General features: G+C 35.4%; 4 protein-coding genes across 7 annotated transcripts; 1 reads left to right on the plus strand and 3 right to left on the minus strand.

Annotated features, from left to right (window-relative positions):
* Positions 1-169: 169 nt before the first annotated feature.
* Positions 170-3,491, minus strand: LOC18053289 (mitochondrial dicarboxylate/tricarboxylate transporter DTC). Its single transcript, XM_006445533.2, has 6 exons — positions 3,222-3,491; positions 2,857-2,940; positions 2,590-2,651; positions 2,088-2,449; positions 685-899; positions 170-540 (listed from the first exon to the last, which is right to left on the minus strand). The coding sequence occupies exons 1-6, from the start codon at positions 3,339-3,341 to the stop codon at positions 484-486; spliced, it is 900 nt and encodes a 299-aa protein (XP_006445596.1). The 5' UTR covers positions 3,342-3,491; the 3' UTR covers positions 170-483.
* Positions 3,492-6,785: 3,294 nt separating this feature from the next.
* Positions 6,786-11,174, plus strand: LOC18053290 (tubulin alpha-1 chain). The gene is made up of 5 exons (XM_006445534.2): positions 6,786-7,058; positions 8,592-8,806; positions 8,893-9,092; positions 9,371-9,879; positions 10,624-11,174. Exons 1-5 carry the CDS (start codon positions 6,946-6,948, stop codon positions 10,934-10,936), a joined length of 1,350 nt encoding a protein of 449 aa, XP_006445597.1. The 5' UTR covers positions 6,786-6,945; the 3' UTR covers positions 10,937-11,174.
* Positions 11,175-12,424: 1,250 nt separating this feature from the next.
* Positions 12,425-13,303, minus strand: LOC18053291 (ethylene-responsive transcription factor RAP2-11). Its single transcript, XM_006445535.1, has one exon. The coding sequence runs from the start codon at positions 13,301-13,303 to the stop codon at positions 12,425-12,427; it is 879 nt and encodes a 292-aa protein (XP_006445598.1).
* A 1,389-nt stretch (positions 13,304-14,692) lies between these two features.
* Positions 14,693-19,513, minus strand: LOC18053292 (probable splicing factor 3A subunit 1). 4 transcript variants are annotated; one of them, XR_002907121.1, is made up of 5 exons: positions 19,324-19,513; positions 16,604-18,902; positions 16,212-16,509; positions 15,156-15,362; positions 14,693-14,953 (listed from the first exon to the last, which is right to left on the minus strand). XR_002907121.1 is itself a non-coding variant. In XM_024190861.1 (4 exons), the coding sequence occupies exons 2-3, from the start codon at positions 18,767-18,769 to the stop codon at positions 16,240-16,242; spliced, it is 2,436 nt and encodes an 811-aa protein (XP_024046629.1). In that variant the 5' UTR covers positions 18,770-18,902; positions 19,324-19,513; the 3' UTR covers positions 14,693-15,362; positions 16,212-16,239. The 4 variants fall into 4 exon arrangements, 3 of the variants coding, with proteins under 3 accessions (XP_024046629.1, XP_006445599.1, XP_006445600.1); XM_024190861.1 differs by having other exon boundaries at positions 14,693-15,362; XM_006445536.2 differs by lacking the exons at positions 14,693-14,953; positions 15,156-15,362 and adding an exon at positions 15,373-15,780.
* Positions 19,514-24,298: the final 4,785 nt, after the last annotated feature.

The raw sequence follows: 24,298 nt of genomic DNA on the forward strand, positions 1-24,298 counted from the left end.
CAGGTGGTCAAGAAGATCCTAAAGGGAATCTCAATCAACTAAGATTTTGAAACATCAAAATCAAAACAAAAATCTTGAAAATGTGTAATATGAAATATTCATTCCAGTGGATAAAGCAATAGCGATAAGGAAAATTTCCCACGCAGGATCAACAGATGCCAAAAAAGGGTTCAATGCAAAGTACCTGTTTATAGAGTACAAATTTTATTTAGTTTCGACATTTTTGCTCGTAGTTTTTCCAAGAGAAGCTCTCTCTCGTATTCAAAATGGTTGTCAAAAGTATCCTACTTTAGTCACACCCAAAAAGATAATCAATCAGGCATGATGGTTCTTGAAGGTCCTACATCAATTGTGATTGTAAAGAATTCCAAACAAATGGTTTGATTTCTCAAGGTCTGAAGTGCAAAAACCGCCTGGAATACAAACAAAATGCCAATTTATTTAATACTCATTTCCAACCGAATTCTTCATTCATGTCAAAGACTACAACCCCACTTTCTTCTCAAGCTTTTGGATCTGGTTGAGGAATATCCAAGTCATCTGCAAGACCATGCATCCGTTGATCAATAAACATGAGATATCATATCTCACTTAAAATTTAGCTTTTGGTGCGAGGATATTGATATTAATCGAGGTCAAGTGCACAAGTGATAAAGAATGACAGAAGTGAGAAAGAGAGATTACCATGACATGAGGAGCAATCCGAACACAGTACACAGGGAAACCAGTGTAAAATTTGAATGGTCCACCAGCCTTGAGGGTTTTCATGGCACAGTCCATAGAGCCTGTGTATGGATACTTTCCTTGAGCATCTGGTTGCATTTTCTGAATTTGTGTTTTGACATAATCAAAGGGTAAACTGCAAGCTGAAGCAAAGAACCCTGACACTGTACTCGCCCCTGAGAACAAAAGGAAAAAGCAAGATATTAGCCACACACAGCATGAATCTTCCTCAGGATCAAAGGAAAATCATCAAAACACTTAGAACTGGCACACTACAACTTGCGCCCCTGCTTGAAAACTCCAAGGACCGCACATCCTTGATCAGATGTCTCATGATCAAGCACAACCAGTCTATAACAACCAGGATATAAGGATATAAGGGAAACCACAATTCAATTTCGCATGTCGAACTCTATTTAGGATGTTTCTCATACTTCTGACAATTGATTTACTAAAGGACCCAACTTATGACTATATCACCAACCAAAGAAGAAATATAATCAGAAACAACATCAATCACGCAAGAAAGATGAGTAAAAAGTAATTGATGATGGTCATAGTAATTGATGACAGTCATTCACATAATGTTCCAGATAAAACTAGTTTCCAAACCGATTAGATTTATAATATCAACAAATCTAGGCAGTTAACCCAAAGTAATTGACTTGTTTATCCCTAAACTAAAATAACTACCACAGTCTCGGACCACCAAAGCAAGGGCATAAAAGATGAGACCAATTAAAACGAATTACAAACTAATGATTAGTACTTGAAATGAAGAATGGGAGAATATATTAAGAATTTGTTCAGTAAGACAAACAAAGGAAAAGATGGAAATGCAAAAACTCCTTTCTCAGATATCAAAAATGTCATCTCATTAGCCAAAAGGTCATGTGAACGGTATCTGGACAAATCCAAATGTGCATTGAGAGGTTGGGAAAGAGAGGGATCATTTGGCCATGAATAATAAAAGCTGAAAAGAGATCTCTAAACTAACTCCACAGTTCTAATGGAAATAAGAATTCAACACATTCGCAGTTTTGAATCCAGCACATATATTAACACTTCGCAAGATCTAATATTCATTATCCTTACTAAAAGAAAATAATAAGTAACTTATACCAAGGGCAGAGTGTAAAATTCGATCAGAAGAGATGTGCTTAATCTGGATGTAACAAATGAAAAATTCCATTTACATGAAACAATATTCATAATTTCTGTCAAAGTCTTTCGAACCTGTCTATTGCTTATGACAACCCTTGAAAACCATTTTTTTTAACCCACTTGCCTATCTCAGATAATGGAAAAATAATTGAGAAGAAACTTTAGGCAAAGATAACACACTGATTGCAGAGAATACTTGCCGATTACTGTAGGAAGTTCAGACAAGCCACACGCATCTCTGAAAAACTCAACACTTTGATCGTAGGAGGCAAGCATGCCCATGTTCAATGCCATAGCTCTCACAACAGTAGGACCTGCACCTTTCCAAAGTGCTAAGACCCCTTCATCTGCAACAATACGATAAAGAGCTTGGAAGGCATTAGTGTAATTGCGGCGTTGAGCAGCAGGTAGTGTGGCATCAGCCTGCATACGGATAAGTGCCAAATCTGCTGGACTACCAACAGAAGCTCCAATAGCACCAGCAGTTAGCCCACACAAGGCTTTCTGATACAATGGAAGAGGCTTCCCGTCATTGGCTTCAATTGCTTTGTTTGTCAAGATCCTAGAAAAAAGAGAGATGGAAATCCAATAAACAGCAAATAACTATTTATTTAAGAAAAAGTAAAAAAAAATCCATGTCTCATTCTTTTTTTTTTGGTGGGGGGGGTGGGTTGTAAAACACAAATGAAAAGAAAAACTCACCTAAATGATCCAAGACGAGCAGTGGTATATGTAGCTTGCCTGAGCAGTCCAGCAGACAACCCCTGCTCAATATAAAATAGTTTAAACAAACCTAAAGTAAGAAATCGTTTTTAGTCTAACTGGCCATGTAAGACCACATTTTGAATTTTGAAAACATGACAGTACACATTTAGGTTAAAGTCCACAGAAATGGGAGATTAGCAGTTTCTTAGTCTATCCCATTCATATCACAAAAGCTGACAAAACCAAACAAGGATCCATACAAACCTTGTAAAAGGCACCAAAACCCTCATTCTTAAGCATAGTCTTTGTCACAGTACCGGCGGATCCCTGGCCCAGCTGAATTCTCACCTGCCAACAACAGAAAACAACCAAGCAAATGGAATCAAACATAAAATTGAAACATCAAAGAACGAAAATCCCGCAAATCAAAACAACATAAGCTTCCTAAAATACCCATCCAATCACAGATCTAAAACACATCGAAACTCAAAAGAACCCACTTGCAGCACCCAAAAAAAAAAAAAAAAATCAAAACTTTAACACACTCAACAAATAAGAGTCCAATCTTTCACCCATACGACAACATAAAAACACAAACCCACATCCGCTTTCGAGTAAATTTGCATTACCTTGATCATATCGATGGGCTGAATGACACAGGTGGCAAGCATACCAGAGGCACCACCATTGACAAAAGGCTTAACGGTGGGCCATACACCAGCTGATTGTGGCTTCTTCTCCTCTCCCATTTTTTTTCTTTTGGATCCAAGAAAGCTTAAGCTGGCTAGAGAGAGAGAGAAAGAAGATTGAGTACAGACTGAGGGAGAGAGGGAGGTGTAAGGAGGCAATATAAAGAAGGGAAGCAAAAGCACCAAACCAAATACAAACCCTCCAAGGCTCCAACCAAAATTATTTATTTAATACTGCTTTAATTTTTTCTTTTTCTAAAAATCAATTGTTGTGCTGAATTTCATTTTACATATTTTTTTCTATTTTATTTTGACTCTGTCTATTTTGCACTTTATTAACATGAATATTTTATGTTTTTAATAAATTGAAAATAGCATTGATATGAACGAAAGAATTTGAACATAGGCCTTGGAGAAGTTATTAATTTTTTTTTAAAAAAAAATGACTACATAAAGAGAATGATGGTTAGTACATATTATGATAAATTAATGCACATTCAATAATTAATATGTTGTCTTTTTTTTTTTGTATTCTTATTTTTGTTGGAGAACATTTTATCCTTTAATTCATTTTGAGTGATTTAATTCTTACATTTAAAATTATAAAATAAAAAGATATCAAACTTTTAATTGTATCGAGTTTAAATATGTACAAAGGTACACCACTTAATCATTTTTAATTGTAATGGAGTATTTGACTTGGATTCAACGGACCCTACCATTTTAATATGTTTTAAAAATATTTAATTTCGAGGATCTAAAATGTCAAACTATGTTGAGAGGAGCATATATAATATAATATAGAAATAAAATTAATTTGACAAGTCACTTTTTAACTTCCTCAACGTTGAATAGTTTAAAGATGTTGGCCATATATGAGATGAATCATCATGTAATAAAATTTTGATTCATAGAAAATCATACAGATGTAATATAAGTCTATATTTCCATCTAAATAATTGTATATAAAGGACTATATTTTAACACTTTGACTTGAATTATATTTATTTATATGATTTCGGAATAGTTTATTAGGTTATTGCATTTGTTCTAGATCCATAAATTTCATGAGTTAAACATTTATTATTAAAAAAAACAAAAATTATTACAAATAATTGGGTTTTTCGCAGATAAAATATTTTTTTTTTCATCCAAACTCGTTTGTTGTTCGTTTCTTTAAAATGGAAGTTGAAGAAGTGTCAAATTTGACTTCATGCCTGGGAAAAGATTGATGGGATAGCGAACACTTTGCTTTTCCGATACCAAAAAGTTAGTATAATGCGATTTAATAAACAAATAAATAGGTAATTCTACTTTCTGTTTTTTTTCTGATTTTACTTTTTGTCGAACAACCCCATTGCTAGTGGTGCGTTGGAAATTCATTATTTAATATATATATATATATATATATGACTCAAAATATATATTCCTTTCATGAACAAAATCATTCATTGAACAAATTAATAAGCAACAATTCAATATATAACTTAGTGTTAGTTATCTTAGTTTAGTTGTTTTAGTTGATAAAACTTCTTAAATTGAAGCAAGAGTTTGGAATTTCAACTCCAACTCATATAAGTAAACAGAGGATTTAATCACTAAGAGTCCGTCTGTTATAGTTTTTCAAATAGAATTTATTAAAATAGAACTTTTATTTAAAAAAAATTAGTTTTCTAACTACTAATCAGAGTTTTTATTAAAAATTATAAAATTATTTTAATTGACAAGTTTTTTAAAACTATGATTTGAAAAAAATGAAATAAGATTAAAATAAAATTATCAAATAAGTAGAGAATATTTTATATTTTCAAAACCCAAATTTGAGTCTTTGTCGGTACTTGGTAAAGGCAAAATAATTTATTTAATCTTAAAAAACTTTAAAAAATAATAAAAATTTTAATAAGAGTTTATGAGATTAAATAAGCACTTATGACAACTAAATAAGATATACCAAACAAAATACTAATTCTATTATGCTTAATAAAGAAAGTAAATAAGATATAAAAAATAATTGAAAGTGAAAACTAGTGTTGGTGATGTAACACGAGATAGTGGCACTTAAATGCTAAGGGCTATGTAAAATGCCAACCAACTAACAAATAGTGGCTGTGCTTTATTTAATTATCTTGTTTATTTTATTTTTATTTTTATTTGTCAGATTCCGGGAATCGAATCAGGCCCATTTGAGTGGGAATTTGGGCCCGATGTGTGAATTTTTGGGTCACCTATCGGGCTTTTATGTCAGCACAGAAAAAAATTCTTTACTAAAAGCACCTCGTATATACTCTAGTTACACCCAATTCTGTTACAAACGTGCCAAGGGTGTAATAAGAACAATCGGGGATGTGTTTTTATTTTTACTTTTTCTTCCAATATCCCTCATTTTAATTTGGGCTTTTGAAGCCCAAGTAAGAGCGAAAAGCCCAAACTTGTTCACTGGCCTAATTAGTCCACTGGTTTTATCTATTATCCCATATTTTAATTAAAATTGTCCCTTATTTTTAGTGCAAATAGAAAAATGCCACTTGTTTTCAAAGAGAAAAACAAAAAAATGGCTTTTTTTTAATTACTACAAAATTACAATTAAAAATCTATCGAAAATAATTTTTTTTATGGCACAAGCATACTCAAATTTCTATTATCATATTAAAATATATACAACGATTATCTGATTCCATGTTGTCAAATGCTCAAAAAACTTGTTGACTCATGCTCATTATTTATGACATTCAATTAAAAAAAAAAATAGACAAAGAAAGAGGCTCGAATTATTATTATTATTATTATTTTCCATGAATCATTGAAGTGGGAGGAAAAAAAAAAAAAGAAAAGAAAAGAAAACAACGAAGCAATACTCGGAATGACGTGTTAACTAACAACAGCTCATTAAATGGCCTTTTTGTAGTTTTTTGACGCGCACATGACCAACACTGGCCTGCCAATTTCACTTTCCTATTTCACCCGTAAAAAATTTGGTAATTTGTTTTTGTTTATTAAATTTTAAAAATTATCAAAAATTTATTTAAACCTGATTTTTTCATTTAAATCACATGGAATGTGGACCAAATTTGACTATTGGATTAAATTTAACCACAAAAATTTGGAAAAAAAATAAAACCCAAATGCTCTCGAAGAGAATTCTACCTCACATAAAAAAAATTTCTCTTTGATATAATCAACAAAAATTAAAAAAATAATATAAAAAAACACTAGTACAAGACTACAAGCAGCGGATAAAGAATGACTTATATAAAAATAAAAAAGAAGAAATTACTTAAATATTTTTTAATAAATAAAAAAAGGTCAATAACGTAATTTGACATAGCCGGCTGGTAAAGTGGACCAGGGGACAAGGCTGGAGCCAATTGTCATATCCGGACTCCAAATTCTCATCAAATCACATTTAACGTCGACCAGATTCGCTCGCCAAAGTGTGTGTGTGTGTGTGTGTGTGTGTGTGTGTGTGCGTGTGTTTATATATATATATATATATATATATTTATAAGGGCTAAGACCTAAAATGCATACTGAGCAATACAAGATCATTTTCGCCGGTTTTTGAGATCGAACAACGTGGTTTAGCTTTAAAGTGTAGGGGAACAGAAAGCAAAAGGGAGGAAATTAGGGTTCTTGGGCTTGTGGGTATTTTGAAAAAGGCAAAGAAATGAGAGAAATTATAAGTATACACATTGGGCAAGCTGGGATTCAAGTGGGGAATTCATGCTGGGAGCTTTATTGCCTAGAACATGGCATTCATCCTGATGGCATGATGCCCAGGTATATTTTGTACATGCCCTTCTTGATTTTTTGTGTTTACTGTTAAATGTGCTTGTTACGATCAGAGCATTTGTGACTCAATTTTGAGTTTTGACCATTTTCAGTCTGGATGATTGTTAGTGTTGATTTTGATTATACCCTTTTGATTATGTGTTATGAGCATGTAAAGATCAATACTTGTTGCAATGTGATGGTGAAATCATGTTTTTTCTTTATTGTAAAATGGCTAAGTTTTTTGGTCTGGATGAACGTTGAAGTTGAATTTGACTATAACCTCTTGGTTTTTGTATGTAATTTTTGTTAATGAGCATGTAAAGATCTAAACTTTGTGGCTGGATTTGTGGGGATGTGATGGTGAAATTCTGGGCTTCCTTGGTGGGGTTTATTGTAACTGTAGTGTAGAGTTGAGCTTTGAGTTTGGATGTGTATTAAAATTTGTCTTGATTCTGCCTGAGCTTTTGTCCCTTTCTTCATCAGCTTCAACCTCTGGACGTGTAAAGATCTAAACTTTGTGGATTTACTGCAATTCATGTTAAAAATGGACATGTAAAGATCAAAACTTTGTGGGTTTATTGCAATTATTTTTAAAAATGGACGTGTAAAGATCAAGACTTTGTGGGTTTACTGCATTTTTTGTTAAAAATAGACATTTAAAGATAAAAACTTTGTGAGTTTAATGCATTTATTGTTAAAAATGTTCGTGTTTTGAGTCTCTTTGAGTGCTAAAATTGATTTTGACCTATGATGTGTGTGTATTTTTGTGAATGAACATATAAAGATCAAGAATTTGTGGCTGAATTTGTTGGGATGTGATGGTGAAATCATTGATTTTCTTGGTGGGTTTACTGTAAAAAGTTGAAATCTGGATGAGTGTTGTAGTTAATCTTGATTATATTAAGCTGAATTTGTAGGGATGTGAAGATGGGATTACGTTTTAGGGTGGGTTCATTGCATTTGATGTATTGTGTTTGTTCTGTGAGTTGGGATGGGAGTATCAGTTGAGTATTTGCTTTATTCGATGTAAATGTTGTTTAATAGGCTTTTAAAGACCAAAACTTTTTCATGGACTTATTGCATTGTGAAACATGTTAAGTATTTCCTTTATATGTGTTTATTAAATGAGATTGGATGGGCATAAAGTTGATATTTCTTTTTTCAATTTACAGTGCAACAAACCTTTGTAGAGCGATTAATCGGAAGGACACAAAATTTAATTTTGTAATTTAATGATCTATGTATTAATAAAAATAAAAATAATATTTATGCACAATACTGTCTGAGTATCTGTGATGTTTTTTGGTGTAATGAAAAAATTAGAGCTATTTAAGGTGATAAAGCTGCATTATATCAATATAGCAGTTAAGAATTGGGTTCTCAATCTCTCTTTTTACATTGTATGACTTATTTTCTGTTCAATAAAATAATTTCTTTGTTTTCTTCTTCGTTGAATGTTTGTGCATTGTGGTTTTATTATGGTTACACAGTTTTAGTTGAAAACAATGACGACCTTTGAAAATTTTGGTGTGCGTGCAGTGACAATACAATAGGTGTAGCCCATGATGCCTTCAATACATTCTTCAGTGAAACCAGTGCTGGCAGGCATGTGCCCAGAGCTGTGTTTGTTGATCTTGAACCAACTGTCATTGATGAAGTTAGAACGGGTAGCTACCGCCAGCTTTTCCACCCAGAGCAGCTTATCTCTGGCAAGGAAGATGCTGCTAACAATTTTGCAAGAGGGCATTATACTGGTAATTACTGTTGTTTGTCATTTGCATGAATGACATTTGCATTGGATAGTTTTGTGGTTTTGATTGATTGTTGCTTTGTTGTGCAGTTGGGAAGGAAATTGTGGATCTTTGCCTTGATCGTGTTCGAAAGTTATCTGATAACTGCACTGGGTTGCAAGGGTTTTTGGTGTTCAATGCTGTTGGGGGTGGTACTGGTTCCGGTCTGGGGTCGTTGTTACTGGAACGCCTATCTGTAGATTATGGAAAGAAGTCAAAGCTTGGCTTCACTATCTACCCTTCTCCTCAGGTACCTATACCAGTTGTTGACTTCAAGCCATGATGATGTACTCCAATTTCTTTCCATTCATCATTTGTTATTTGCATTTGGTGACATGGATGAAGAAATTATAAGCCGTGTGCTTGTCTGGACTTTGGACCATTTTAATAAGTATGGCATCAAAAATTAGGATCCATAGCTTTTATCAGTCTATTTTTCTAGGAATGGTCACTCTCTTGCTATTTATTATACATGCATATGTACAGATATGTTATAACTTCATTGATTTGTACCATATTATATTTCAGGTATCAACAGCAGTTGTGGAGCCTTATAACAGTGTTCTGTCTACTCATTCCCTTCTTGAACACACAGATGTTGCTGTGCTATTGGACAATGAAGCTATTTATGACATCTGCAGGAGATCCCTAGATATTGAGAGGCCAACTTACACTAATTTGAATCGATTGATATCTCAAATCATATCATCTTTGACAACTTCATTGAGGTTTGATGGAGCTATTAATGTTGATATTACAGAGTTCCAGACCAACCTTGTACCGTATCCTCGTATCCATTTCATGCTTTCATCATATGCCCCTGTCATCTCTGCTGAAAAAGCATACCATGAACAGCTTTCAGTTCCAGAGATCACAAATGCAGTCTTTGAGCCCTCAAGCATGATGGCCAAATGTGACCCCAGGCACGGGAAGTACATGGCTTGCTGCTTGATGTACCGAGGAGATGTTGTCCCCAAGGATGTTAATGCCGCTGTTGCCACTATCAAAACTAAGAGGACCGTGCAATTTGTTGACTGGTAAGGAAACTTACAGAAAAACTGAGTAATTTTGAATAGATGGATTAACTATTCCTTTATAATTCAACTTCCAATAATGGTATCCATGGTTCTTTATGAAATTGCTTTCATTGAAAGCAAACCATCTTTGGACAACATTTATAGAAATTGGTTTGGTAAAGGCCAGATGATTCTGTAAGTGGATCTTGTTATCCGCGTTCTGTGCATGTGAATTAAGATTCACAATCACCTATTTATTGAAGAACAATGCGTATGGATGACTACATTGATTTTCCAACTTAATTTCAAATTAGTTGACAAGGTTTATGGCTTTTGTCGATAATTTCTTGTCGTGTAGACTGGGTAACAAGAGAGCATAGATTATTAGTTCTTGTATATATAACCTCTGATTGAAAGCAATCCATCTTGGACAACATTTTTAGAAATTGGTTTGGTAAAGGCCGGATGATTCTGTAAGTGCATCTTGCTATCCACGTTATGTGCATATGAATTAAAATTCACAATCACCTATTTATCGAAGAACAATGCGTATGGATGACTGCATTGTTTTTCCAACTTAATTTCAAATAAGTTGACAAGGTTTATGGCTTTTTTGATAATTTCTTGTGTAAATTGGGTAACAAGAGAGTATTCTTGTATGTATAACCTCTTATTGAGGTTGCCAAAGCAACCTCAAGAATTTATATTACTTGTTTGATGTGCAACATTATAACTACTCTAACATTTGTCTATTTGGAATTACAGGTGCCCAACTGGCTTCAAATGTGGTATTAACTATCAGCCTCCAACTGTTGTACCTGGAGGTGACCTGGCCAAGGTTCAGCGAGCTGTTTGCATGATCAGCAACAACACAGCAGTGGCTGAAGTGTTCTCTCGCATTGATCACAAATTCGATCTCATGTATGCCAAGAGGGCATTCGTCCACTGGTACGTTGGTGAAGGCATGGAGGAAGGTGAATTCTCAGAAGCACGTGAAGATCTGGCTGCTCTTGAGAAAGATTATGAGGAAGTTGGTGCAGAAGGAGTTGATGATGAGGATGATGGTGAAGAATATTGATGTACTGCTTCTGCTGTAAACTATGAAGATGAGAAATATGTACATTTTGCAAGGGCATTTATGTGGAAATTTGTTGAGAAATGTGAGGGTCTGTACTCAATGCTTAGTCCCTTGCCTTTTTATTGCTTTGTTTCTTTCGTGTAGACTATTTCCTTTTGCTGTTGAACTCTCAAAATTGTGCCAATATTGTGATTCGTGGTGCTTTTAATGGTATCAGTGAAGTGATATTTTAGAATTATAAGTTGCATATTGTTTCTAACAGAAATGTTGCATATCTCTGTTAATGATATTTCAATATTTTGACTATTGTTAATTGCATACCCTCAAGTCCTTGCCATTCTTCTTATAGTGAAGAGTTAAGATATGGCTGCTATTTGTGATTGCTGGATGCATGGATTTTTTAATATTCCTATCAATTATTTTGCGTTATATATGCGAAAATGTACCAATCTGGTGTGGTTTGTTTCTGAAAGATTATTACATAATCAAGCTGCTCTAGAACATTCTGCTTCATTTCAGGATCTTTGCTCTGTACTTCTGTGTTGAAATTTTGGTGGTTTGGAAATGGTGTGCTTTGAAGAAACCATTTCGTTTTGTTTTTATCCTCTGCAATATGAGGTCACTCTATGGGTGCTGGAAACGAAATGTAACCTTTTCTTTTCTTTTCTTTTCTTTTTTGAATGGATGAAATTTAACTTTTGATCTAAAGAAAAATGCGGAATCAAGAGAAGCAGCTTCATTAATTCTGTTTTCGTCTAGTATCACAAGCGTATGCGGTTGTCCATGCATTATAATGTTGATGGCAGCAGCCAGCAGTGCATGTTTGCGTTGCCTGTGCTCTTTAAAATCCTGAATGATTTATATGAAGCTTGAAGAGTACAGCCAGTGACAAGCACTTAATTTCTTTTTTATTCATAATCCCACGACTGTTTGCCTGCAACTAGAAGCTTTCTGTTTCATCGAGGTTTTTCACAATCTGCCAATCCATCAATTAAGTTTAGGCTTGATTGTTTGATGCAGCTGATTTTCTTGAGTAAAACCATGTCCATAAGCTCAACAAGAAGTGTTCATATGCTCAATTTAAGAGGGGAATTATTTGGCGGAATAGACAACAAATGTCTTTCACAGTTTTAATGTGCAACGGGTGAAGCATAAAAAGAACTATCATTTCTACATAATTCTCATAACTGGATATCTTAAGCTGCCACAAAGTTTAGGAGAGTCGACGATGGGATTGTATTATTTCTGAGGGAACATCTCCGCACCAGATTCCAATTCTAAGTAAACCGAACTGGTTTCAAAACTAATCAACTACTTGTCCTAGAAACAACTGACAATAAACTATAGATCACTGCAACGTGTTAGTATCATGTGTTTTTATACTTCGATGATTCAAGCCTCTTCATTACTTCACTAGCCACAGATACATTCTCAAGAAATTCATTCAAAACATAAATGAATATATGTTTCTTTCTACATTCTATGCATTCAAAATTCATAACATTGAGAAAACAAGAGAGAGCTTTGAGACATAGTGGGCAGATCCCAGAGAGCGTGGCTGGGATCAAATGCATTTTCCAGGTGCTGATTCAATCCATTCATAGCATACAGCGATGCCGAAATCTGTCTCTCTACCTTCATATGTTCGAATTCTGAAAGCTCGATGTCAAACTGTTCAGGAAAAAAAGCAGCAACAGCATGTTTATTGGGCAACTGAATCCCCCCTTGAGCCAGTGGAAGCGGATCTAACCCAGCCGGGAATGGCCATGAATGATAAAACTGAGTACTGCTGCTGGCTTCAAAATCCCCAATGCAGCTGCTCAAGTCTGGCCTATATGCATCATCAAAGATAAGGCCATCTTGTTTCATGCCCTGATATATAAAACTGTCATAGCTGTTGTTGGATAGAAAGCTATCATTGCTACTATTAGAACTACCAAGACTGCTATTATTGTCACAAACTATAGTACTTGGTTTTATGGGGGCTGTTGTGTTGCTGCCGGTGCTGGTTGTGGTTGATGGGGAGCTTTGTTTTAAGCTCCTTTTGTGATTAAGCAGGTTCCTGATCTTCAAAGAGATATGGGAGTTGGTAAACACAGGAGTGGCAAAGTTGGTTCGAGTATTTGATCCTCGGAGAAGGCAAGCAGCTTCATCATAAGCACGAGCGGCTTCTTCAGCTGTCTCAAAGGTGCCAAGCCACATTCTTATCTTCTTTGTTGTGTCTTTAATCTCTGCTACCCATTTGCCTGAAAGCCGTTGTCTCACCCCAACAAATTTGCTTTTGTTGCCAGGGTTTGTGCTGCTTTTGGCCTTGATTTTGGCTGATGAAACACCCTTTGGGCGCTGCCTTTGAACTTGTTGTCCCATTGAAAATATGAAAGAGAAGCTATGAATCAATGGTGAGTTAAAAAAGTGCTTCTTATATAGGAGATGACATTAAGGTCCAGAAGTTATTATTGGTAGTGGGTTGCTCGTCTTGTATTCTTGTCAGCATGTCTATTAGTTTTGTTCGTTTTGAAGGGCGACTGATCTTCCAACGTTAAGGCTAAGGGTGCGTTTGGGACCATTTCTAAGACAACCAAAAGCACTTCCAATTATTAAAAACAGTTATGTGCTTATATTATAGAACTTTTTTTTAATTATTATTATTATAATGATAAAAATAAAAAAAACGTTTCCAAACAATGCTTAAAACTTTACTTGATGATATCTCCAAGGGTCATGATTTGTGACATGCTAGCCATTTGCTATATTTCGAAAGCAAGAGTCAACTCTCTGAGTTGTAAATATCAAAGTGATTTTTCTAATGGAACCTGCGTTGCTGTCCTCTTCTTCTTCACTCTCAGTTGGTCAATGATTAAACATAAGCAAAATTCGTGAGATGCATAAAGTCATGACATTTGGAGATTTTAAGCCTAATGTTGATGTAACCAAATTATATATAAATAAATAAATAAATAAAAGAAGGGAGAAAGCAAATGGGGAATCTCATAAGGCATGCTGCATTTGGTGGAATGGAATCTCTTTTCAAAACTACACGACAAATTCGAACTTTTTGGATGAATTGAAAGCACTTTCTCCTGATGGTCTTATCTGTAATCCAAATGAATTAACATTTTGGATGCTTCTCTAAAAGCATGCGTTTCCCTTTACAAAACATCAACAAACATTGGTGATTCAAATGCAGAACATATACGCAGCCTGATTGATGCTCATGGGAAGTACCTCTACAACAGCCATTTGTTTTTTTAAGAAAGAAAAAAATCTTTTAAAAGTAACATACGTGCGTGCACAAGATAACATTTTGATTATTGTGAAGAAAAAAAAAGTGTTGCAAATTCTTCTTGAATGTTATATAGAGGAACTATCTACTGCTAAGCAAATTTATTCATAAGATGAAGGGTTTGAGTCTCTTTATAGTTGTGACTGAAAACTCCAAGAAAATAAACCATGTACTAAAGACATAACATTAAATTATATATGAAAGTTTTTTTTTGTTTGCCGTGGGGGGGGGGGGGGGGGGGGATGCAATTATCATGTCCATATTTGGAAACACACTTTATCATTATTTATAATTAGGGGTACATCAATAGAAAAAACACATAATCTAGTTGACATTTGAGATCAAAGCCGTTTAAAGAAATAAAAATCCTTAATAATTGTTAGAAATATTTTGAAGGTTGAACTTGACATGCCAATAACATAATCTAATTGACATAAGATATTATTAACGATGCTTTTAAAGTAATTGGAGGCACTTTCAATGAAGATTCTTTTCAGTACATGACAACTTATAACTTTTGAAGGCAGGTGAGAGTAGGTTTTTTCAAACCATTCAAAATAAAAATGTGTCCATCACATCATACAAGGAATCAAGCTTACACTGCCAGCCCCTGTAAAATTGAAACAAGCACCTCAGAAATATAAAAACTAAGGGACGTGCTGCATCGAAGATCAGGTCTTAAACATGTCCTAAACCATTTCAGCTGTTATCTACACTTCTGCTCTGCATTTTAACTGTCATAACAAATCGGTCAGTTGGTTGAACTTAAACCAAAGCTCCAAGTATCAATCAAACATGGGGGGAAGAAACTGATTTTTACAGTAAAAGAGAACCAAAAAAGGAACTCTATCTATTGCATCGAGTCATTCTTGGCAAAAATGCCGCGTCCACTTAAGTGTTCTTCTACCAAAGACACAAAGATAACCACTGAATCACCTGGAGATCAGGTCAGGTGCATGCCAATGAAACATTAACATCTTCAATGCCTGGAGCCAATTAATGCCAATTCATCATTCAGGTGGCTTGAACTACAATAAAATCTGCTAGGTTATAACTAAGATGGCAAAATAAGCAGAAAGAATGTATTCCCAAAAAGGAAAAAAAAATTGAATCTGCTGCCTCCAACTTGCAAACAAATCAGTGCTGCAAAGAAAAACAAAAATGGAAGGTTCAAAGAAGAGCAGTAATGTTTAAATCAAACAAGAAAGGTAAACACTTTACTTCTAGTGACCAGGAGGATCTAGACCACCAAACCTGCCTCGGTTTGATCCAAAAAATAAACCTGATAAATTCCACAGAAACCGCTATGTTTCCATAAAAAAAGTTGCTTTTTCTGATGCATGGAAGCAAAAGCATGAGTACATCCCAAGAAGCACTTGCTATAAACTAGTCAAGGTGAAAAAAGGGATGCGATATGCTACAAATTGGGCAATAAGCCCATACCGACCAGTCACACCATATGAAGTTTCAGGATGCTACAAACAAACTAGAGAAGCCTTCTACTCATCATCCATACATCCAGGTGCATGAACATGCTCCCTATGAGGTGACAACCTGAATCCTAGCAAACAATAAAAGACCTTTGAATCACTATGTTTACCAGGACAGAAAATAACAATGACATAACTCAAAATGCACAGCAATAAATACTATAATTGCATATATTCAAAACCAAGACACTCCTACACCCGGACAATGCAAACCACAATATGTAGTAGTATCATAAGTGGATTACTCGTCTCTGCCTGAGCAAAAGGAACTCCTCTGATTCCCATTGCTCTTATAGAGTTGCCAAGAAGCTGGTTCTGAAGCAGACATTAATTTACCATCAGTTCCATGACAACAACAATAGGGTCTCAAATACTTATCCCAAAGAAAAATAAGCAATACAACATCCCACATATAGCATCAATGCAGGTTGAGTTATAAAACTGTTGTTATACATGGAAAAATGGAAAAGTCTTAGGGTAAGAAGGCAGTTCCAACAAAAACCTCAAGTATAGCCCCATTAAGAAGCCCATTATCTCTTTCTACCACCCCGCTCTCTCAAAGAAAGAGTTAGTGTTTCCCCTGTTGTGACATTATAATATGCAAGTGACATATTATCCTTCAGAAAACCAGCTTTTCCACTCAATTTCTGTTTGTTTGCAGGAAGTTGAATCTCCCCAGAAATTTTCTCTTTCAAACTGCCAACAGTTTCAGATAAGGACTGCATTGTAATCTCCAGAAGTTGCCCTTTCAGATTTCCTTCATCAACATTGGGAACAGCCACGGTGACGCGAACAGGTCCCTACAAAAAAGCACCATGTAAATCAGCTAAAATGCAATATAAAGACAAACTTAACGGCATTATATGAAAGAAGCAGTTTCAAGAGCAACCATACCGGATGCTGTGCCAGAAATTGATCTTCAGGAATAAGCATAGAATCATCAAGCTTCTGCCTCTTTGGCTCCGGCTCTTCTGGAAGTGGCGGCGGAGCTTCAGTTGGAGGTGGAGGAGGCATCCCATGAGGCAAAGGTGGTGGCTGCATCATAGTCACAGGAGGTGGTGCAGGGCCCGGGAGATGGGCAAAATGTTGCGGAACTTGCATATGAGTAAACTGAGATCCAGGAGGCGGTGGGACATGCACACCAGATGGATTCATGGAAATCGATGGTGGCATTGGGGGTGGTCGACTCATCATAACAGGTGGCTGTCCACCTATAGGCATTGAAGGAGGGTTTGGGGGCATTGATGGAATCCCTTGCATAGTGAACTGCCTCTGTTGAGGAACTGGGATCCCACCACTAGTGGGTGTTGAATACTGGACTGTGTTTGGAGGCACACGAGGAAGATTCAAGGCTAGTCCCGGTGGTGGGGGAAGAGGACGCAAAGAAGGCACACCAGGTCGAGGAGGAGGAGCTGCTGGACCGGGTAGATTCGAGGAATCGCTGTTAGCTGCACTGTTTTGATCATCTCCATTAATATTTTGAGACATGGCTTGGTTTGCTGTACGCCCAATGCTACTAGTATGACCATCCCATATGACTTGCTTTGGTTGCTCATCTTTCTTCTTCTCAATCTCTGCTTTGACTGCATTAGAAACTTCTTCCTCTGTGGTACCAAAGATATCAGGCCGTAAACGTGCAAGCCCAACAATATTTCTGGAAATCTCATCATCCTGAGCAAGAGTCGTCTCCCGAATCTTAGCGAACATCCTTTCTTTTTGCTCCTTGTACTTGGGATCAATGAGGGAAATTCTCATGTGCTCAGACATTTCACTAATGGGAATTAGCTCACCAGTAATGGGGGAAATAACAAACTTTGTGGGGTCTCTTTCAGCAGGGATCCTCTCCTCAGGTCTCTTCCAGTTCTTTACAATTCTCATTGGTGGTTCTGGATCCTCATTAGCCTGCATCTCCTTTCTTTCGACATCATTTTCTTCAAGACTAGCTGCCCTCATGCCCTCTTCAACAAGCTGCACCTCTTCTTCATCCATCTCCATTTCTACCTCCTTTCCAGGTTCAACAATTTCATCTTCTTCCATAGAAGACATCTTGCTCTTCCTAATAACCTCCTCAAGACTCATTGGCACAGGTAGGTCCTCATCCTCGTCATCTGCAAAGTCTATCGTCTCAACAACAACAAAATCATGCCAATCAATCATAGCCATTTGCATCCTCTCCTGCTCAATCTCGTCCTCAGCTTTTTGCCTCGCCTGCTCTTGTGAACGTTCCCATTCCAGGCGATGCAAGCACCGTTCAAGCACAGTTGTCATGTCAAGAACGCTATTCTTCAATTTCTCAGTCAATCCCTTTGGTGGCATCAACACTTTAGAATATGCATCTGCAAGTTGAGTGAAAAAAGTAAACATACTATGCGTTGGTTTCAGAAAGTGGAACTGAGGATTGTTTATCTCTCTACTAGTCAATCCTGTCAAGAATGATTTTCCATTTCTAGCTACAAACTGGGCAGTCAGCTTAATAATGTCAAGTTCTTCGCCAGTAATCCCTTCGGGAAGCCGCACGGTATACTGCTCGGCTTCAGGGGGCTCAAGGACCTTCTGTACAGGTAGTTTAAATGGAAGAGCCGGCTCAGTCTTTGCAGCTGCATCACTACCATCAGCAGCCACCGCAGATGGCTCTGACTCAGGTGCAGCAGAATCCATGGGCTCTGAAGAAGGTTTCTGGGCAGAAGATTGATTCTGCGCACGAAATTCAGACAGCCGATGTTGGTAATATGCATGATAAGGATCTGAACTAGTCAAAAAATTGAACTTGGCATTATTAGCATTGTTCGCAATGATCCTCTTCTCAAATTCTGGTCCATTCTTAGCGACGAACTGAGCAGTTTTGTCAACAATATTTCTGATATCTGGAGGAGGATGAATAATTCCAATTGTTCTCGTGTGGGTTGCAACCGATGCAGGAGCAGCGTTAGCATTGGTCTGCTCCTCGTTTGATGGTTTCTCCTGCGTATACTTTTCTGACACCTGAGATGGAGGAAGAGGACCAAGATCTCCATCGGAAGGAGGTGCTGGAAGAGTCAAGATTGGCGACACTCCTGGCATTGTTTTTGCAAGAAGCAGTGACTTATTTCAGAATTTATAAACCGTCTTGTATCAACACAATTTCAAGCTAAGTTTGTTATCTGAAATATCTATCAATTTTTTTTTAACACTTCAGTCAAGGAAAAAATCTAACCTGCAAAAACCACACAAAAATCCGAGCAATAGTTAGGGAGGGAATAATAAAGTCTAATGTAATAATAAAAAAACTTGAAACTTTAGCTTTATCCAGCATTCCAATAGATTACAAAGTGAAGTTAATTAAAGCCACAAGTTTGCATTAAATATTACCAGCTCAGTAAGTCCCTACATCGTTAAATCAATAATTTGAAAACTCAATCGTGAAACAAACACGCGATCAAAAGATTCAGCAACTAAAAAAAAAAAAAAAAAAAAACCTAAACTATTTGCAAATAATTCGTGGCCGCACACACGCACATCATTGGATGAAAACCAAATTCTTAGCAAACCCACGTGCCATAATGCAACCCCAAACTTGATTCACTTAAAAAATAATGAAAGTTTAATAAAACCAGAGTTAGGGTTGAAAATTTAACCTTATGAGGCTGATATGAGAGTAAAATTTGGCGCGAAAACGACGAATGGCCGGAACGGTGCCGTTGTTGATGGTTTGCCGACGCCGCCCTCGTGGGAGGTGCAAATCGGGCTATCACTGAGAAGATTGAGAATTAGGAAGGTTTTTTTTTTCCTGGGGTACAAAATTATTATTAGGGTGGATGAACGGAGTCGGTTAGGACTTGGGAGGAAAACGAAAAGTCGAAAAGGGTAGAATTGTCTTTACATGAAAAGCACACTGGAAGTCTAGAAGTGGCTTATTTTGGTTGGGCCCAATTTGAAGCAATGGGCCGAGCCAGGCAAACGTATAATGGATGTATTGGGTATCAACTTGACCCGTTTGGGTATAATTTGTAAGACCACTAATTACGGAGGGTAGAAATCCTTGGTACAGAGTTTAAGGGAATTTTTTTTCTCATTCAAAAAGGATACATGGACAATTTTTTACTCAATTTCTTATTCAAAAAAGGAATGAGGATGATTTTTATCTAATTTTCAAGAAAAGGATGTAGATGAGACAAAATCCTCACCCCCCTTTTTTCATTTTAATTTTTAATTAAACTTTTATTTTCTAGAATTATTAGTGAATAAATAATAAAATTTAAATTGTAAAATATGAAATATTGGCATAAATAAAAAATATCAAAATATTTATATAAATAATATAAATATTAATTAATATAAAAACTTTAATGTAATTTAAACTTAACCACAGCCTAAAATCTACTACAATCTCACAAGACCATAATCTACAAATAAAACGCTAAGTCATTCTCTCACGTACTCACTCATCCTTTCCAAATTATTCATGCCGCATCCAGCACCTTGTTCATCCTCATCTCATCGTAACCTAGTAATATGTAGCATCATCAGTGACTGAGTAGCCCAGCATTGTTAGCCAGCAGCCCCGCTCACAGCATTCGTTGTGCCATAGTCGGTGGCCAAGAGGTATCACAGCTCATGGACAGCACTCACGTCAATATTTTATAAAAAATCACAATATTTGAATATTATATATACCAAAAGTTTAATAGAGTATAATGAAATAAAACTCATTCATAATCGTTCTCGTTTTATTTTATACATTTTTAGGTTAATATGATTAAATTAAGTTTGAAAATTGAAAATGAACCAGTTGTTCATCAAGGATCTCTTGTTGTTATTCGATGATCCCAATTCCCTTCCCTCAATTAATTCTAAGAAGGACGGGGATCAAATAGGGACATGCAAAATTTCGGGGATAAGTACGGGAATATCGATCCCCTCCCCTTCCTTACCCTCCCTACTGCCATCTCTACCACTAATCCACATCAATTTGTTTTGTTTTGACATGATGATTTTTGACAAGCGATCACATTAATTGATTATTGAATGAAGAATATCCAGCCTCCAATATAAATTTAACATACACAAATTCATTTTTTTTCTTTTATTCTTTTCTCCTTATCTCTCCTAAGATCTGAATATAGATGATTAATTAATAAAACTACTTGAAAATCAATTGGAAACATGTCATGAGAAGTTTAAAGAACTGATGGGATGTCAGAAAACATCCAGCAGCTGCTACGGCCCTATAGAAGAACAGATTGAAAAGAACCAACAAGTGCCTTTTACGAAGTTTGGTTCCACGTGAAACTGATTGAATTTTGTACTCGAGTAGTTTATATTGGCAGGTTAAGTGCTGCAAACTCTGAACAAATTTTGCATGAAATTCAAGCGCATATCTGTTCTGGTTAGTACTATCTACAAATTAATTCTTGTAGTATGCGTAAGTTTCATTTTAATAGTGCGAATGAACTAGGCCCCAAGTAACCATGCATGGTTAGTAAATTGCTGCTCCTGTGAAATTACATTCCTCAGGCTCCTTTAGTATATATATATAATAATAATATATATTTACAGTATATATTATTAAAACATTTATGAAAAACAAATTAGGTGTTTGTGTTGCCATGATAATGGTTTCGGATATGCATGCATGTTTAAGAGCAGCGTAAGCTGAAATGCACTTGCACGTGAGATTAACTCATTACCAGGATTTGTATTCCAATCCCAAGTTAATGGATCGGCTGCCTCGAAACCACTTAGCTTATGCTTATCTGATAGTGTTGAGACTTGAGAATGAATAAACGCAATTGTAATTATTACCTGTTTCTTATAAAGTTAGCATTCGAAAACGCATGAAAGCAGTAAAAGATTCAAAGGGGCAGCAGCGGATCTCCAAAATATCACAAGTGATAAATGGGGAAGCAAACTTCTCCATGACCTGTGAAATTGAGTCTCAGCAGTTTCGGAGCTATCCATGACAATCATAGCATATGCGAATACTATAATTATGTATCACGGCATATTATGGGGCAAAAACGAATACTAGTTCCAGCTATCTCCTAAAAAAGATGTACGTGAGTTGGTACTACAGATACAGTTCCTAGAAATAACCATAACAATAATAATAATAGGATGTTGGAACTTTTGATTGTCAATAATCGGTACCGTCCTCATTTTTATCTGCCTACACAGAGGACCATTTTCAAATCAGGAGACAATCAAATATTACCAAATTAAAACTTGTCAACCTTCCTAACATTTGATCAAATATTTTTCTATAGTTGTTTGGGATAATAATTTATTATGTATACTTTAATAAGATGACTTTATATATATATATAGGGTACTGTTCCAATCCGGTAGTTGTTTGGGATAATAATTTATTATGTATACTTTAATAAGATGACTTTATATATATATATAGGGTACTGTTCCAATCCGGGACCGGATTGGAACAGTTTCCGGGACAAAAACTAGTGGCCTTTGGATTTCAATCCAACGGTCCCTGGTGGATTCCCGGACAATGATTCAATCCGGGAGTCCCGGATTGGATCACTGTCCTATATATATATATATATATATATATATATATTAGTTCTTTGAAACTATATCTATCTTTTTTATCAATAACTATACTTTAAATTTGACACGTTCCATTAATTAATTATCAATATAGCACATACTTTACAAGAGATTCTAGAATACCTCTATTGTATTACATCCAATTTATACACATATAACATGTGTGCATGTATTAAATATAATTACTAATTACATGATGATTTCTCAAAATAAATGCACACATATCATATATGCATTAAGTGGGTATAGTATAACAGAGATACCCTAGAATCACTCCTATATTACTTGCACTAAGGATAACTAAATTAAAATAATAACTTTTGTAACTATATTTCTATTAAGTTAGAACCTCCTAATATAAATAATATTAGTTAGTCCCAACATATGATAGTGGAGAGGTTTTATGGCAAAGTTCTATTTTGTGCGTGAAAAGACACATTCCAAGTAATTATAGAACCGCTATACTTATAGGCTAAACTTATGCAATTGTAAAAGGCAAAAGGCCATAAAACACTCGCAGTTGCTCCATTCAATAAATAGATGAGAAAATCTCATTGTATGCCATAAATTATCTTTAAAGCATGCATATGCAACAGTGAAGAAACTAACGAGAACAAAAGCACTAAATTGATTTGGATCCGACCCACATTGTCTTGGACCTCTTGGTCGACGGGCATTACAATTCATAAAACACAAAGTTTAACAAGTAAAAAAAAATCCCATTTTAAGCAGATGGAGAAACTAAGGTGTTGTTTATTTTTTAGTCTTAAGTGTGAATTTAATTTTTTTTCATATATTTATTTATTTTACGTTGTTTGTTTTTTTAACTTATCACTTATTGTCATACAATTTTATCTGAATAGAAAAAAGTAAAAAAAACTCTACTTTTATTTGAAGTCCGAAGTTTAAATAAAAAATTTTAATTTCAAATATAAAAATGCCCTTAACAATTCATGTATTTCCAATATTATGTATAAACCTTATATTTTGTATGATTCTTGAAGTTATTTTGTTTAATTGCTTTAAATTTTTATTCACATAATAACATTAACTAAACTGAAATATTAAACAAATCAAATTATGTAAATTGTGATGAATCAAAAATAAAATAACAATATTAACTTTATAATAAACTTTGATGTTATAATTACATCTTTCATTCAAAAATTAAGTTAAGATCAATAATGATAATATTTTTTTTCATGTTACCAAACTAATCAACCTGTGAAAATTATAAATTGTGCAGAACATATATATGCACCACTTAAAAGGATATTTATGTCAAACTACTAGCTTTTAAGTTTTTCTCTTCAAATGTTGAAAAAGAAATACCAAACATGTCATTCAAACATTTTCATTCAGACCTATTCAGATTTCAGATTAAAAAATAAACGCAACCTAACACTAGTAAAACAAAAGAAGACTAAACGGAAAACTAATGCTTCCGGTAACGATCCGGGAAAAAAAACCCCCCATGAGCTAATAATATTTGTAATTTAAAGAATTACAAGTTGGACCTAATAGAAAATGTTTTTTAATTTTTATTTACGGTCAAAAAATTCGGAGACTCCATTCTTACAAATACATGTAAGAGAAGATATGGGGACTGTGCTGGCTTACGTGTGCCTCGTTATCATTTGGTTCAGTCGCAGTAGTGTTTGCCTTAACATAAACCACCAATACGAGGCGGAAGAGGCGTTTTTGTAGGAGTTAGGAGTTGGTCATCTGTTGCCGCCTCTGCAAGTAATTGTGGCACTCCTCACTTGTAGTTCCATTCTGGCCTTCACATCTGGGAACTGGTCACATCCACAGCCACACCGAGTCCATTATAGTTTTGATTTAAAGATTGAGGCACCTGTGGCTTCTGGTAGCATTGCTCAACAGCATCGAGCTTCTTTGCGATTTCAATACCGCAAGCCTATGGTAGTTGCCGTAAAGGTTAGACATCGTAAAGTTGTTGAACCAATCAGGAGTTATTTTGTGATCTATCATCTTCGTAGCCAAGGTTTCCAAAGCTGACCTTGCTAGGGAAGCTGCCCATTTGAG

Source organism: Citrus clementina, unplaced genomic scaffold, assembly GCF_000493195.1.
Source record: "Citrus clementina cultivar Clemenules unplaced genomic scaffold, Citrus_clementina_v1.0 scaffold_2, whole genome shotgun sequence".
NCBI classification, from domain to species: domain Eukaryota; kingdom Viridiplantae; phylum Streptophyta; class Magnoliopsida; order Sapindales; family Rutaceae; genus Citrus; species Citrus x clementina.